We start from the raw sequence: 17325 nt of genomic DNA on the forward strand, positions 1-17325 counted from the left end.
GTGATGAAACCGATCTCTGGATATTACAAAGTTGTGGATTAAAGTATCACTCGTCTTTTATTTCTATAGTAAAGATGATGGTTTAAAATATATCTCCTCTCACCTTTTTCCTATCACTTCCATCGAAGTGTGAACTTTCTATAACATGATGTTTCGCATCTACCCAATATACGCGGCTGGTTGTGTAATCGAGAGTAAGACCATTCGGCCAAAATATGGATTCAGTCACGATGCTTTTTCTGCTAGAGCCGTCCATATCCGAGCGCTCAATTTTGGGATTTGGACCTGTAAAGAAAAAAATTGTATTAAAATCATAAACCAATAGTTTTTAAAAAGCCTAATATTCAACCTTTTTTAGTCTTTACCCCAGTCTGTCCAGAAAACTATAGCATCTCCAGGGTGGACGGTAATGGCTCTCGGTTTATCCAAATCACACGCAGCGATCACAGCCCTCTGTCGACCATCTAGAGTCGCTACTTCAACACGCCGAGTACCAGAGTCTGTCCAGAACAAGAGGTTGTGAATCCAGTCGACAGAGATCCCAGCAGGAGAATTCAATCCCCATTTTATAACATCTGTAAAAAAAATATCAACCGTAAGTGTTTACTTTAAGCAACTATCTATTTAACATATTACAATAGAGATGGAGAACACTTCAGAGAAGGGGATATAGAAGTCCAGGCATCCACAGGGCTTATGACCGTACATTGGCTGGTTTAAGTGGACACTTTAAACCAGCCAATGATGGGTCATAAGCCTCGTAGATGCCTGGACTTCTATATTTTCTTCTCTGAAGTTTTCGACGTCTTTGTTGTAATATGTTAATATTAACAGCCCCTAGGGGGTTGAATCTAGTCTTTGTCTACAAAACTTTGGACAAACTCAAAACTTTGTTGAACTTTTTATTTCATCAATCAATCATGAGCCCTGATTCTAATTTTTGAGACTCGGCTAGTAATACTTGCACCTCAGATTTAACTAATATTGCAATGCCCTCAACAACTAGAAAGAAAGAGATAACAAATCATGATACACATGCTAACATTCTTCACTGGTGTTATAATATATCCATGACAAAAATTATGTCTGATCACACAAAAGTGCGTTAGAGAATGAAGATAAGGAAGGCGACTACCCACGATTTTGAATTCCATCTACTATGATAAAATACTTACGCATCTAATGCGCTTGTAACATCGGTTTCTAATATTTATATTTACAGTAAAATAAATATCTACTGAGCTAAATTAGGGACTTTTTTTTAAATAAAGTAAGCTCAAGGTAATTTCTAAATAATTTTGATTACGATAACAAAGTTCGATAAGTATAATATGTACCATTGATGTTAGTTCCATTGACATTAGCAACTCGTATGGAATCTAGCATGACTTCAGCCCAAAATATTTGCTTCTTCTCGTAATGGTAATCCAACGCAACAGCATTATGTAAGCCTTTGAGTATAGATGTATACTTCTCACTATTTAGTGACACCTAGAAATAAAAGTACGCAACATTGAATTTACAATTTTACAAGAAAGAAAATGTGTATGAATCGGTAATCAATTTATTATATGTATTACCTGTCTCACTTCTGCTCGATTGGTAAACAAAAGAGTGGGAGATGCTCCGAGTGCTTTGCAAGTTCTGAGATCGGGACGAAGGACATACCCTGTCATGCAACCACAAGCAAATGTTCCTACGGTGTTACTGCAAGTTTGGGAACAAACTGGATCTTGTTCATACATGCATTCATCAATGTCTCGGCAACTGTAACAGGTAGAAGTGTTCAAATGAAATACAAATAATAAAAACAAGATTTTGTTTTGTTAATTTATTTTAAAAATATCATAAAAAATGTTGGTGAAAAAAGTATGTATATTATATTTTAATTAACTTTAATGTCCAGTAGTTTGATTATTAGTAAAAGTGGAAAATCATCATTAAGGAGCGAACAATAAGGAGAGGTATCATCAAAACAAACGTTTACAACATACGAGGTTTTCCCAGGCAATTTATATGTTAAACCCAAAACCTGGACGACTTTTGCTCAGAGATACCTCTCCTTTATCGCACCGAGAGTGTTGTAATATTTTGGAAGAGCGTGTTAAGCTCTCGAGGACTAAATCTATTTTCAAAAAAGAGTTTCAGGACAGGGAATTGAGTAAGAAACTCCTTGATGGTTTTTCAAATATTTGAGCTGGTATTATTTGAATTTTGTTTTTTAATATATTTTAAATGTTTTTTTACTGAATGTTTTTTTTGATATTTGATTTGCCTTGTATTTTTTAATTATGTTTTTGTTATAAGTAGTAAACATGGTGATATTGTCTGTAAAAGTTTTATACATTGTTGGACTTTGGAAAATCAAAGAATTTCTTATGAAATAAATAAAACTTGTCATTCAACAGCATTGAAAAAAAAACTTTACTTACGAGAATCCATCATCAGAGAGCAAGTAGCCAGGACTACATGTGCAAGCCGGTTTTCCGGCAGCCGTTGTGATGCAGAGTTGCTCGCACTTGGTTCCTGATTCGCAGTCCCTCTTCTGCGGACAGTTCTCTTCATCGTCTCCCAGTGGACAATCCTTCTGCCCGTCGCAGATGTGCTTCCGGTTAACGCAGGATCGGAAGGCGGTGCTGACGGTGCTGTTTGTGTGGGCCTTGCACATAAACTGACCTTCTTCACAAGACACTTCGCATTTGGTTTCATCGTCTCCGTTGGAACAATCCGGAACTCCGTCACACACCCAAGTTAACTAGAAAATATATTTGACATTAGTCACTTAATACATAATATCACAAAGCCAAAAGTTTGAGGCAACTTTATTATATTCGTGCATATTGATTGCGTTTGTCAGTTAAAGATTTTATTCCTTAAAACAATCTTCACAATGCAATTTTATTTTTATTGTTTTGTTTTATATTTTAAGTGTGTTATGTAATTTATTTAAGGAGAAAAATCAGTAAAAAAAAAATAGTGACACAAATGCTTAGTATCTTAAACAACAAAGTCCAATGATTAAAATTATGTAAGTCAAGTAGAAAGAAGTATAAAATAATGAAGGAACCGGGAAAAAAATGGAATTTACTTGACTTTTAATAATTATTTTGTAATGTTTTCATTTTAATACGAAGTCCTTTATCATAATCAATTCCGCCTGGATTCTAATAAAACGATAAAAGTGGTGATTCCACTAAGAAAGCTAACATAAAAATTTCAATGGTGTGTGATAGCGGCCATTACATAATTTTCAAATATGTAATATATTACTTGGAGTATAAGATAAAGCATAAGGGTGGGATTGCAAAAGGAATATCAATTTTGGGAGGGATCAGAGGATTTATTGATAAGGACTCCTGCAAAACTATTTACAAAGCAATTATTGAACCACACGTTAACTACTGTAGTAGCATTTTATTTTTATCAAACAAAGAAAACATAGATAAACTAACTGTATTACAAAATAAAGCCTTTAGAATCATTTTGAAAAAAAAAACAGATATAAGAGGGTAAAGTCGATGGTAAATGAAATGAAATTATTAACATATAAACAAAGAATATTTTACAATACAATGATATTTGTTCATAAAATTATAAACTCTAATAAAAAAACAGAATTTTGGAAAAAAATTGATCGGGACCAGCATGAACACGATCACAATACTAGAGAAAAGAACAAAATTAGACTTCCATTTAGGAAAAAGGCAAAGTCACAAAATTCAATTTTATTTAAAGCAATTAAAAAGTATTACGAAATGGAACAAAATATTTATGAAGAAAAAAACATATCAAAATTTAAAATAATGGTCAAGACATATGTGATAAACAATTTATAAATTAAATATATTTGCAATGTTATTATTAGAACACACATAACAATATGTATGATATGTGTGCCCTACTTTAAGATTTAAATAAATAAAATAAAATAAGTGCAGTAATAAAAAAACATTATGATTTAGCAGCTACATAACCACTTTTTTTAATTTACAGTTTTAAAGTAAAAAGGGTCCATGAAATACTGTCGAGTAAAAAAAACACTTTTTACTACTTATTAGTAGCATAAAAAATATTTTTAAATGTATAATTTTGAATTCCCGCGAAAACGGTCATAGCACTGGCCGTGCCTCTAATAAATTACGATTTATGTTAATTTTGGACCTTGTTTGTAATCATTAAATTTTTTATAGAATTTCGTCATGAATCTTGACGTCACAATTATCAATGACAAACATGTCGCGTTTATATAATTCTTTTATAGTTTTTTTAATGTTATAACTAACTTTTCTAGGGATTTTTTTTATAATTTATTTTTTAAAGTTATTTATGAAAACATTTCTCCACAATATCCATAATGATTTTGAAAATACGATTAATTTTTCTAAATCATTTTTATATATTTTTACCAGTATTTGTAGTACTGGCAAAACACCTTTAAGGTGACACGCCATTAAAATTATTTAAAAAAAGTATTTGTAGTATGTGATATTTCCCTATTGAATAAAATATATTTTGTTTACCAATATGCATTTTCCATCCAAGCAAGTAAACTCATCAGGAGTGCAAGTCCTGTAATTAGTCGGGCCACAATCCTCCTCATCTTCTCCTCCATCACAGTCTCTCTCCTTGTCGCATTTCCAAATTCCAGGAAGGCATTTACCATCGAGACATCTACAAGAAAGCCAAAAAATTATATTAATTTAAATACTTATTTTATTTTATTTTATTTTTATTTTATTAGGGAAATCAACAGTTCTACATACATATTTTTAGTAAACAAACAGATATAGTGTATAAACTCAGAACCAATAACAGATTTCCACATAGTATACAAAGCTAGTAAAGAATATATATATTACATATCAAATAAATACAAACAATTTATACATATAAAAAAGTTATTTTCAAGTACTCAATAATCAAAGATTTTTTAAATATTAATTTTAAGAACATTAAGTTACTGTAAATTGGGCGGGATAAGGACAAAAAAGGACAAAAATGCTTGAAGAGAGGATAAGGAGGGGGGGGGGGGAGATGTACATATTTATTATTATAATGTCTACTAAGTTACATAATACATTTTTAGTTTAAATTTTAAATCTGACAGAGTGATGTTTGTATAATCTATATTTTTAAATTTTGTATTGTACATTGAAAAAGTCCTACGAAAAAAAGCATTTTTAACATACGATGTCTTACTTGTTGGTACATGAAACAGGTGGTACCGTCTACAAATCCTGGCTGGCACATGTATTGTTATTAAAACAAGCAGCTCTGTACAGTCAACCATTCCTGTCACAATTTTGTAAAGCAGTAGTTGGTCCGCACACACTCTGCGGTATTGTAGAGAAATGATTCCATGGAAGGTGGAGGCAGTGAGAGTAGATACATAAGAAATACCGGTTTTGTAAATGTAAAACCTTAAATAAGGTACTTTATAAATTTGTTTTGAATATTTTCTATTCTACTTATATATATGGCATACTGGGGATTCCATATCTGAGAGGCGTATTCCAAATGGCTTCTGACAAATGTATAATATAATGAAATAAGGGCCTTTGGATTATCAAAGTGTTTACTCATTCGAATTATGAAACCTAACATGCTCAATGCTTTGGAGGTAATTTTATTGATATGCGATTCAAAAAGTAGTTTTGAGTCTAAAACAATCCCAAGATCTTTAATTTCGTGCTTTCTCATTAGTACATTATTGTTTAGTTTGTAATCAAAATTAAGAATTTTTCTTTTCCTTGTGAATGTAATACAGACACATTTATTTATATTCAAAAACAGTTTATTTTCAATACAATAGTCAGTTAGACGATTAAGATCGTCTTGAATCATTAGGCAATCTTCTTGAGATTTAACTTTAGCGTATATTTTCATATCATCGGCATAAAGAAGAAATTTTGAATAACGAAAGCAAACATCAATGTCATTTATATATATAAGAAATAATAGGGGACCGAGTAGACTTCCCTGGGGAACACCAGAGGAGATTTCTGCCCAGTCAGATTTATACCCACCAATTACTACCGATTGACATCGATTACTAATATATGATATCAGCCAGCGCAGAAGATCACCATGTATACCTATAGCCAAAAGTTTGCGTGTTAAGACTGAATGGTCAACTTTGTCAAAGGCTTTGCTGTAGTCAGTATATATAGCATCAGTTTGGAAACCACTTTCCATTGTGTTTAAAATATCATTTGTAAATAAAGTAAGGTTTGTAACGGTCGAGCGTCCGGAGAAAAAGCCATGTTGTTGAGGACAGATATAGGATTTTACTGCATGGAATAATTTTTCATAAATAATTTTTTCAAATAATTTAGCGAATGTCGATAGTATTGAAATTGGCCTATAGTTGTTTGCGTCATTTTTTGATCCAGATTTAAATATGGGTGTGATGTTTGCTTTCTTCCATTGAGATGGAAAAACACATTCCTGGAGAGACTTTTTAAATAATATAAAAAGTGGGAGAGATAAATTTTGGTAGCACGCTTTAATAAAAATAGGAGGGATCCCGTCTGGTCCACTACCTTTATTTATGTCAAGTTCCTTAATGAATTTTTTTACGATTGCTTGGGTTATATCCGCATATTGGATATCAGCTGATCCATAATTAGAGTTATTTTGATTGAACAGAATAGGTATTGTTTTTGGAGTAAAAACGGATTTAAAGTAGTCGGAAAATAAATTGCATATGTCTATTCCATTATTTGCAGTTTGGTTTAGGTAGATAATTTTATTAGGAATAACATGAGAGGTATTTTTAGATTTTACATATGACCAAAAACGTTTAGGATCTGTAAGAATTTCGCTCTCAATTTTTTTATTATAATTTATATAACTAATATAAGATAAATGTTTTAATCTTGATCGTAATAATGAGAATGCTTTGTAATCAAGTGGGTTTTTATGTAATTTATATTTTTTGTGGTATTTAAATTTTTCTTTGCTTATTTTAATAATAGCAGGATTATACCAAGGTGGGTATTTGTTTACCCAGACATCCTTCACGGGAATATAATTATTAATCAGGTCATTAATAATATTATAAAAGACAGTAAGTGCATCATCCACATTGTTGTGAGCAAATAAAATTTTCCAATCGTAGGTTATAAGTTTTTCATTTATAGATTGGTAATCACCATTATGAAATTTTTTAATTTTTTTCTTTGACGATGTGTTAAGAGGATTATTAGAAGCTATAGAAAGAGACATGTTAATTGCTTTATGATGCGAATCCTCAGTCACCAGTGGACTATCACATACAGATAAAGTACTAATATTTTGATTGCAAAGTGCCATTGATGTTTCAAATTAAAATTTTTAAATACTGCACATATACATATTCTTATGTGCTTTAAAAAAAACATTTTGTACATGATCTATAAATTATTCAACATATATGCTAAGGCATATGTCATTGTCATCATGGCATTATGTCACATAAGGGCTATGTATAGCGTGTGAGCTCGCCAATATATGACAGTTAAAATTTTATTGTCTTTGAATTTCCTAGAGTTTTAAACATCGAAAAAAAAGAAGATTGCAAATAAAATCAACAGACAATGGAAATTTGATGTGTATTATTTTAATAGATTGTTTATAACAGAAAAATACATAGAGAAATATGCATTTTTATTTTTTGTAATAAAAACAGTCAAGTAAATTCGAATAAATAAAAATACGCTTTATATTAACAATATTAATTAAAATGCAAAAATAACATTGAATACTTGAAAAATAAATATTACTGAGTGTTACAAACATAATTTAAAAAACGGATAGCGATTAAAAGTAAAAACTATCTTTAGTTTAATTCTTATAGCGATAAATACATAAACATTTTAAAACAGGAGTTATACAAATACAAAAATAATATTGTAACTAGGTGGCTACCTACACGGTTAAATTTCGAAACACCACGCAATTTCTTATTTCGGCTACGCTATGTAAAATGAAAAAAAATATTTAAATTAATAATTTCATCACGTCATGAAGTCGCCCCTGGGTAGCGCCTGCTAACGTCAATCAACAAAAACATCCTCGTTTTAATTACAATATTTCGGCTACGCCATAAATCTCTTTTTTTTAATAATTTCTCACGTCACAAAGTCGCCCCTGGGTAGCGCCTGCTAACGTCAATCAACAAAAACATCCTCGTTTTTATAACAGTATTTCGGCTACGCCATGAATTTCTTATAAAAAATGTCAAAACGTCACAAAGCCACTCTCTGAGTGTCGCTACTGACATCATTTACAAAAACATAATTATTTGTGCTTTTTTCAGGTACGCAACATTTTTTTTTAAATACACCTACCTAACCGATAAAATACTATTAGTAATGAAACCAAGGTGTGCTTTAAAGTTCCGTATGGCCAAATAATATTATTTATTATTAGAATATTATTGACATGTAGTTCAAGCATTGCTGCATTCACGTTGCTTTACTTCTGAGAGCTCAACTGCTATGTTTTTCTATGGTTATGTTAATGTCATCTGTCATGTATTGGCGAGCTCACAGGCTATACTTACGCCTCACATAATCTTGAGTTACCCAAGAACGGTTATTACCCACGAATTAAAATGCCATTTATTTAATGTTTTTTAACATGTCTATTCAATTATACGCCATTATTTATTATTCAAGTGTCACTTTATATTACAAACAAAATATTGCTCACTTGAATTCTCCCGAGTTACACTTTCCTTTGAGCATTGGGCAGCCATCTTCATCACTCCAGTCCTCGCAATCGTTGTCTCCATCACACCTGAAGTCTTTGCGAATACATTTTCTGTTCGAGCACTGAAACTCTCCTTCGTGACATGTTGGTGGATCCACAGCTTAAAAATAACAACAAAGTTATTGTTACATGACTATTTCAATATTAAATATAGTTTTATTTCATTCTATTTTCTTTTTTGTTAGGTATGACATGATGGAAAGTCAAATTGAAAAACATGAGAACACAGATTATGTAAAACAAATAATTTTTTTTGCCTAAAATGTAAAACAAAAACATGTTATTGAGAATGAAAACAAAACAAATGAACTGCTTACCCGGTTTTGTTCTGATTTCAAAATTAGTGCCTATTTAAAAAAAAGTTGTTCATTTATAAAACGGGGCAGGTTGACAATATGTCAGTAAAATAATTCTAATGCATAAACAAAATGCCCTATTGTTTTTTTATTACAGGAGCCTAATAGTCTGAAGTCTATTAGTTTAAGGTATTGGAGACATTTTCGTAACGCATTGAAATTAAATCAATCATTCAAAGCAAATACACTTCTTTAGTTATTTTTTCCTACTTGTTTTTTATTTATGAATAATAAACTAAAAACTGTTATGTTGTTTTCCAGTTAAGTAAATAAATTTAGTGACGTATTGAAAATATGATAATATTATGCTATTATTTGGATGTGAAATACTTACGACATTCAGCTTCATCAGATCCATCGTCACAGTCATTTTCTCTATCACAACGCCAAGCTAGGGAGACGCATTTGCCATCTGCACACCGGAATTCGTTGGATGTACATCTGCAAATAGACAATTATTACCACATTATTTTTATAACCTACAAAAGGCATATATCTGAATAATTAGGTACTGTCTCTCCGAAACTTTAATAGCCTTTATTTATGTGTGGGTAACAAGGTTCACCAATAGGCTATACAATATGATTGTAGAATAGGCTGTACCTTTGTAATCAATTTTGATCTAAATATTGATAGTTTATTATTAATAGTAAAAATTAGTGCAATTTTGTGCTTATACCATGGGTTGGTTATTTAGCGCCATTTAAGTAATAAAATTCTTCAAGAGCGTACTTATGGATACCAACAATAATACATAAATTCACAGCTTTTTAATTTCGGTTTTTAATAAATCGTAAATTTCATGTACTTATGTTTGAATGAATAACCGGGATGAAAGGGTTAAATTATTGACTAATTAATACATAGACGCGCCCTATAGAGTAAAATATTTTTTTTAATTAGTGACACTAAAACGTACCCATAGTTACTGAGTTCGTTTATTTATATCAGGGCTGCATTCAACGAGCACGCATATGCTACTAAAAATTGGAGTATACTCATTTTTGGTACATAAAAAAGTTTGTATTTTAACATTACCAATCAACATTCATTTTTTGGTGGATCCCAATCAGATTCTCTCCTTATAATTTCGACCCGTTTATTTATCCCCTGGATTTTGAGGAACGCAAAATAAGTATCGTTAACTCACATTTATTTTATTTTAAATACGTATTCCTATCAGTGCAGCCCTGTAAGTAAGAAAAACCTCGCAATTGCGACGCTAGGCGTAGTTTGACAAATAAACAAAATAATATTTAAATTTGAATATTAATTGTTTTAAGCTTTGTTCATCACTCATGAACAAATATTTTCCAATCAAAAGTTACTCTAACCATTTTAAATATTTATCCAAAAGGTTTTAACACGCTTTTCTGACACATGCAGGCATTTTGGTTTCGATTCTGAACGTCACGCATAGCTGGAGGTCGAAGAAAGACTAAATACGAGTTGGGCATGACTGATAATTTGGGCATGAGTTAATAAGTGTCATCAGTTTTGAGAGCTCAGGGCATGTCTATGTTTATTTCTATGTTAATGGGTTGAACAGATAAAATAGAGCTCATTGCAGCGATCATAGTATTTTTGATTGGTTTTTTGCCAGCCAGCGTCAAAAACTACCATTAATATTTCGAAAATCGAAGAAATGTAATAAGCCCGTTATTATAGCCCGTCATACGCAAAGAAATAGAAAAATGGCAAATAAAAATGTATTGCATGTATGGTGTTATTAATGTTCCACTGGATGGTTGATGAAACGGGGGTCAATGTAATTATTGATAAAATAATCGATCGCATTATGATATGGTAGCATTTCAAAACTAAAATATGCAACAGTTTTTGAGTTTCAACTATTTGTTTAAGGTAGGCAGCCAAGATCATTAGCTTCTCGAAGCTCCTCTAAGCTTAGTGAAATCATTGTCGGAACACAATAGCGCCAATCAGTAAAAAGGCGTTAAAATGTTCATCGAAGCCCGAGGGAACGAGGTACTGAAAAAACTTTTTTATAAATAGCCGACCGACTGGGAAATTTTCGGAATATATCGGCCCACTCAAAGGCGTTTTTGCTACATTCAGAAGGTTGCTATGGAGACGCAGCTTCCCCGGTCCGCTCCTTACCCCTCGCCGGGATGTTCCCACCACAGCCTACAAGGGAGGCTCTATCGATCTGTCTCTACTGCTTCACTCTTCTAACTTTACACCTGCTCTTCCCGCTTGCTCGTGTTCCATCCATAATTATTCACAGTGTACATGGTAAACTTAAAAAAACAATATATCAAAACCTTGTTACTAAATAATAATGATATCTTTAAAGATGAGCATTATATTTTTGTCGGCCTCGTGGTGTAATGGTCAGCGCGTTAGCCTGCCATGCGAGAGGTCTCGGGTTCGATGCCTGACATGGTTGATGTGAAATATTTATTTCAATGGGAGTTTTCACACTAGAATATTTTATAGTCCCTGGATTGGTACCTGGAGCGTAAGACTGATTATCTTACCTTCATGTAACAAAAATGATCAAGATACGCTGCGATTGATGTACCAATGCAGTGCCCTATGCACCATTAGGTGCGGAAAGAGAACGATGACGATGATATTTTTTTCACGAGAAACACACCTATGTACATCATTGAAATCGAACATCGCCGTAAGTTTTGCCAATTTATTTTTATTTATTTTAAAGCTTAAAATAGGGCACACATAAATACATTATTATGTGTGCTGTAATAATAACATAGTATATATATATTTCATTTGTAAATTTTAAAATGAACAAGTTTAGTTCTAGAAACTTCAAATTATTTGGTAGGTACACGCAAATACGATTTGTATTCATTATAAAATGGTACTCATTTTATTTGTAATGACCGACCGAAGTTTCGATTTCGGCCAGTTTTTGCCAATGAAGCGAGTGTCGGCTGCTTTTTCGGATGTGTCAGATTACATTCGGCTGTGTTCGGGTGCATCTTACGGCTCGTGACTCTCTTTAGCTCTCCCGAGTTCTAAGATCATTTATATTTATATATTGGTTATTCTTTTATTGTCAATAAGTTAAAATTCCCATAACGTATATTGGAGAACTGTTGCATTCAGTTATTTTAAGAATAACATAAACAACGAACCAATATGCGCAAAAAAAAACTACTCATTAAATTAACGCATTTTATTACATTGTGTATTTTATGAAATACTTATTTTAATTAACTCGTAAGGTTTAATGATGAAAACTTCTAATTTTGGGCGTTTCGAAGTGACTTTTAACTTATTTAAATAAGTTTCGGTTTCGGAGAAAACTAAAACAGAAGCCGAAATTCGGCTTAGGTTTCAGCTGACTACTACTTATTTGGTTAAATATGCATTTTTTTATTGTGTTTTTTCATTTTTTTAAATTTACAAGTTCATAATGTACATATTAAAAACGCCACGCATTCTACAATGTTTTTTTCCTCTTTTTCCCTTTCATTTTTTCCCACTGAAGACAAGTATCGATATTAAATAATTTATATATATAATATACTCGTACATATTGCCAGTTCTATTTATGCATAAATTTTATTTTTGCATAGTATTTTTTCTCGCATACCTACGCTTCGAAACTGAAATTATATAAATAAAACTTTTCATTTTGTGATTGGTTGGAAGAAACTTCCATTTGGCAATAAGACTTCTAATGTACAAATATGTATTATGAACTAAAAGTGAAATTGAATGAAGTATTATAAAAAAAACCGTGTCCACATAAAATTTACTCATATAAAATGATTACGGAAAACAGTTACGGTGCTGCGTTACCACGTATGAGATTCCGTGTTCAATGAGGAAGTTCAGAACTACGGGAAATTGGATGTAAAAAATGTTTTCTTACCAGAAAAATTACAGTATTAAGTTGTATGGCGAAATTGTTTGAAAATGTATGAAAGAAAAGAATAAAAGTAATTTGAATAAAAACGATATATTTTCAACGACGTTACTAGTTCTTCCAAATCCACCAATGATAAAATGTTGTGATAGATTTCCGGTTTACGGGAAGCCAATTCATCAATCAGTAGAACTCACCGCAGATAATTTGTGACGTCACATGCGAAATAATTACAAAACTTGTTTGTTTTTTTGGCTTTGTTTGATAGACTTTTAACAAATAAAAAAATACGGACAAAACTACTAAACGTCCTCATTCCCCGTCGAGTCATAACAAAAAATATAAGTTTTACTGTGATAAATATGCCTAAGAATATTTCAAATCAAAATAGATTCATAATCATTCAAAAATCGTACCAAACGGCACTAAATTTCTTAACCAATCAAACTGAATGCCTTATTTTTTTTTGTTACTTAAAGGAAATATTACTAGCCTTACGCTTAACTAATATTTTATGTCAACCATGCCGGGAATTGAACTTGAGAAGCGGTAGGCAAACGCACTACTACTAAGCCAGAATACAGACAATAAATAATATTTACTTATGAAAATATATTTGTTTAACTACTTCGGTGTTTTCTGTGTCCGGGCAGATCTGTGTGTGAAATAAAATCAGATTCCTAGACGAGCGCTTTCCACTCGATTGCTTCTCTTGGGTGAAAATCCTGAATAAGGAAATCGTGTGGAAATGGGTCCGCCTAGTTTGTAAAGTAATAAGGGTTTATGAAATACTGCTCTGTAAAAAGTAAATTTTTTGTTACTTATTAGAGCATAAAAATACTTTTTAATTTGTAATTTAGAATTCCGCAAAAACGGTAATTGCATTGGCCACGCCCCTAATACGTCACGATTCATGTTAATTTTCAACTTTGTTCCTAACCATTCAAATTTTGATGAAACATCGTCACACTCATCTTGACGTCACAGTTATCAATGCCAAACATGTCGCGTTTTTCTGGTGACATATTTTTTTATAATTTATATTTTAAAGTTATATACTTGTATGAAAATATTTCTCCACAATATCCACGTTGATTTTGAAAATGCGACCTATGCGACTGTTCGACTTTACGACCACAATCCGCGATCAGTTGGTCGCCTGCGCTGAATACAATAAATCGAGATTTTCAAGTAAGGTAATGATTATTTAACCACAGACTAAAATTAAATAATTTAAAAAGAAACATATGGAAATCCGATAAATGACAGTGACACGCTATCTCATTTTCGTCGTATATCAATATCATCATGCAGCGTAAGTAATTGTATATACCCCTGGAGCATAAGACTGATCACCTTACACTCATGTAACAGATGATCGAGATATAGTGCATGGGTTGTACCATTGTACCAATACAGTACCCTATGCACCATCAGGTACGGATAAGAGTTTATGATGATGAACTTATGAAAAATTTGAACTTCGTAAACCTTAAGGTGCGTATTAAAAAAACATTGAAGATCTTAATGTGTACTGGGTTTTACGTCGTTGTATCCCGACCAAGCCCACGTCCCAGTGCTTACCACGATCATGGTAAAAATAAATTAATTTTCTTTGCCGGTTGGTTTTCCGCTACCCGTACAAGCTCGGCGCCTCTTTTAAAGACACCCCAATGAAAATCTACCACCAGCAAACAACCCTTAAGGTTGACCGCATGTAAACAGCATGATGCCCCTGCAGCCAACGATGATAGTGCGGATTTAGACGCCCCTTGTCTATTAAAACTAACCCTGATCATTTGGTATTAATTAAGTCGCAATTATTGACGGCCCTTTGGGGCTGCGCATTTCACGAGAATGAACAACAACGAACATTTATACTGTTAGTCGACAAAAAAATCATTTTTAAATAATATAAATCAAACTGGTCTAAGAAGTATAAAAAAATAAAGTGTTTCCAGGAATTTCATTGGTGAATTAATTCGGCCAATTTTCACCCAAAGCTCTTTACTTCACAAAAATCAACTCATGGAAAAATTTAAGAAACAAAGATATATCCGCCTCGTGGTCTAATAATTAGAGCGTTGGTCTATCATGCAAGAGGTCTCAGGTTCGATTCCCAACATGGTTGACATAAAAATATTTATTCAAAAAAGTTTTATTCTCTCTTTTCTTTTGTATGCTGATGATGCAATGCTTCTTGCTAACAACAAAGAGGAACTTCAATTCTTGGTAACAAAGGTCTACGATGCGTGCAAGGGAAGCGATTTGTTGATGAACGTCGATAGATCCAATGTGATGGTTTTTTAAAGAAATGAAAGTATGACTAAATGTGAAATCACTTTGAATGGAGTTATACTAAAACAAGTAGAGGAATTTGTGTATCTGGGAAGAATATTTACTAGGGATGGAATGGCTGAGAAAGATATTGAAAGGAGGGTGAGTGCCGGGAACAGAGTGAACGGCGCACTTAAATCAACCTTGACAAATAAATGTTTGTCGCAAGAGGCAAAATTAGCAGTTCACAATGGAGTCCTGGTCCTGACCCTGATGTATGGACTTGGAAAAAAAGGGATGAAAGTAGGCTGATGCTGTCGAAATTCGATCTTTCAGGCGAATATGTGGTAAAACTATGTACGATAGATGCGCAAATGTTGAGATTCGTACAATATGTAAGATTGAGATAAGTATTATCGACAAAATCAAGAAAGGAGCTCTGCGCTGGTTTGGACATGTAGAGCGAATGGATAGCGAAAGAACGGCTAAAAATATATTTGGAATGCGAATGTTGATGGATGCAGAAATAGAGGAAGACCGAGAAAGACAAGGCATGATCAAATCCAACAAATACTTGAAGATGGACATGTTAAAAGTCGAAATAATCGGCCCGCGTGCATGTGAAGATGTACGAATGTAGAGGAAGCTAGAGCTGTATGCAAAGATAGAGTGATGTAGCGTTCTATTCTCTCTGCCTACCCTTACGGAGAAACGGCGCGATGGTTTGTTGTTGTTGTTGCAATATTTCATAGTCCCTTGAAGCTTAAAACTGATTATCATACCTTCATGTGACAAAAGTGACTGAGATACTCTGCGGTCGGTGAACCACTGGAGTGCCCTGTGCACTATTATGCGGATAGGGAAACGATGAGCTGCTCAAACAGAGTGGAAAGTGATTTCTTAAATCAGCCAATCACAGGTCATAAGTCCTCTAAACTAAACATAAGTCTACCAAATCTGGAGTCCCTATTTTTAAAAAGACATAAAGTTGTTGGAGAAAGTTCAGAGAGTAGTTTCTCTAAGAAATAAATCATACGAGGACCGCTCAAGGGAGCTCGGGTTGAGTTCACAGGAAGAGCGGAGGCAGCGTGGTGACTTGATTGAAACGTTCAAAATCTTAACTGAGCAATATAATGTGCCCAAGTTGAAATCAATGTTCACTGTGAATGAAAACCGCCATCTCAGAGGTCATTCATTGAAACTAAACACTACATCCTTCTCATCCAACCCCAGGAAGAATTTTCTGACAAACCGAGTTGTGGAGAAATGGAATGTCCTTTCCGAGAAAGTCATTGGTGCTAGTTCGGTTAATGTGTTAAAAATCGTCTAGATGCACACATCAATTTATAATGTTTAATAACCATGTACACTTGATATACACGCATTAGCTTAATAGCTTCTAGTGTATTATTGATATTATTAATAATAATAACAAAACGTCTGGACTTCACAAACAGGTTCCATTTCGGTTGAATTATTTACAAAAGGAGTTTATTTATTTTATTTTATTTTTATTTTATTTATTAATTTACACGCCCTACGGGCTTTTACATATATTAGAAATTACATTCAAGTGCAGCAGTGAAACATAAGTATGTAAATTTAGTTAAAATTAAAGATAACATAAGAAAAGCTAAAATATACAATAATAAGTAAAAATCAGTAAATGTACCAACATAGGTATAGGGTACATAGAAAAATATTTCATAAATTTACATATGAAAACATACACACATACATATACATACATAAAAGTTTATACATTATTATAGAGATACATGAGAAAAAAAATAAAATAAAGAACAATATTAAGAAATTTTATACAAATTAATTTATAACCTTTTGAATACTTAACCTATCTTTATATAAAGACAGACGAAATATATCAACTTCACCATACTCGTTACCTAGCCGGTGGCCGGTGTAGTCTATGTATTGGTGAATTTTTATAATAATTATGACTGCCATGAGATTCAAAAAATAACTTTAGCTGCCGAGTATTTCGAACAGGTACTTTTATGCTGATGATAACACTAATAATTCCGGGACGTCCAATACGCAATTTGCTATTTTATATAA

At 32.6% G+C, this 17325-nt stretch overlaps 1 protein-coding gene across 1 annotated transcript in view; it reads right to left on the minus strand.

Annotated features, from left to right (window-relative positions):
- Lrp4 (LDL receptor related protein 4) overlaps positions 1-17325 on the minus strand; it is a 56458-nt gene that overhangs the window by 7738 nt on the left and 31395 nt on the right. The window contains exons 5-12 of the mRNA XM_088226938.1: positions 9445-9551; positions 8695-8854; positions 4521-4671; positions 2433-2755; positions 1581-1767; positions 1338-1491; positions 366-575; positions 104-285 (exon numbers count right to left, since the gene is read on the minus strand). Of these exons, the coding sequence (XP_088083064.1) occupies positions 104-285; positions 366-575; positions 1338-1491; positions 1581-1767; positions 2433-2755; positions 4521-4671; positions 8695-8854; positions 9445-9551 (1474 nt within the window). The remainder of the gene's footprint in view (positions 1-103; positions 286-365; positions 576-1337; positions 1492-1580; positions 1768-2432; positions 2756-4520; positions 4672-8694; positions 8855-9444; positions 9552-17325) is intronic.

This window comes from Micrasema longulum, unplaced genomic scaffold, assembly GCF_059751315.1.
Source record: "Micrasema longulum isolate JH-2025_06_02 unplaced genomic scaffold, ASM5975131v1 h1tg000480l, whole genome shotgun sequence".
Lineage (NCBI taxonomy): Eukaryota > Metazoa > Arthropoda > Insecta > Trichoptera > Brachycentridae > Micrasema > Micrasema longulum.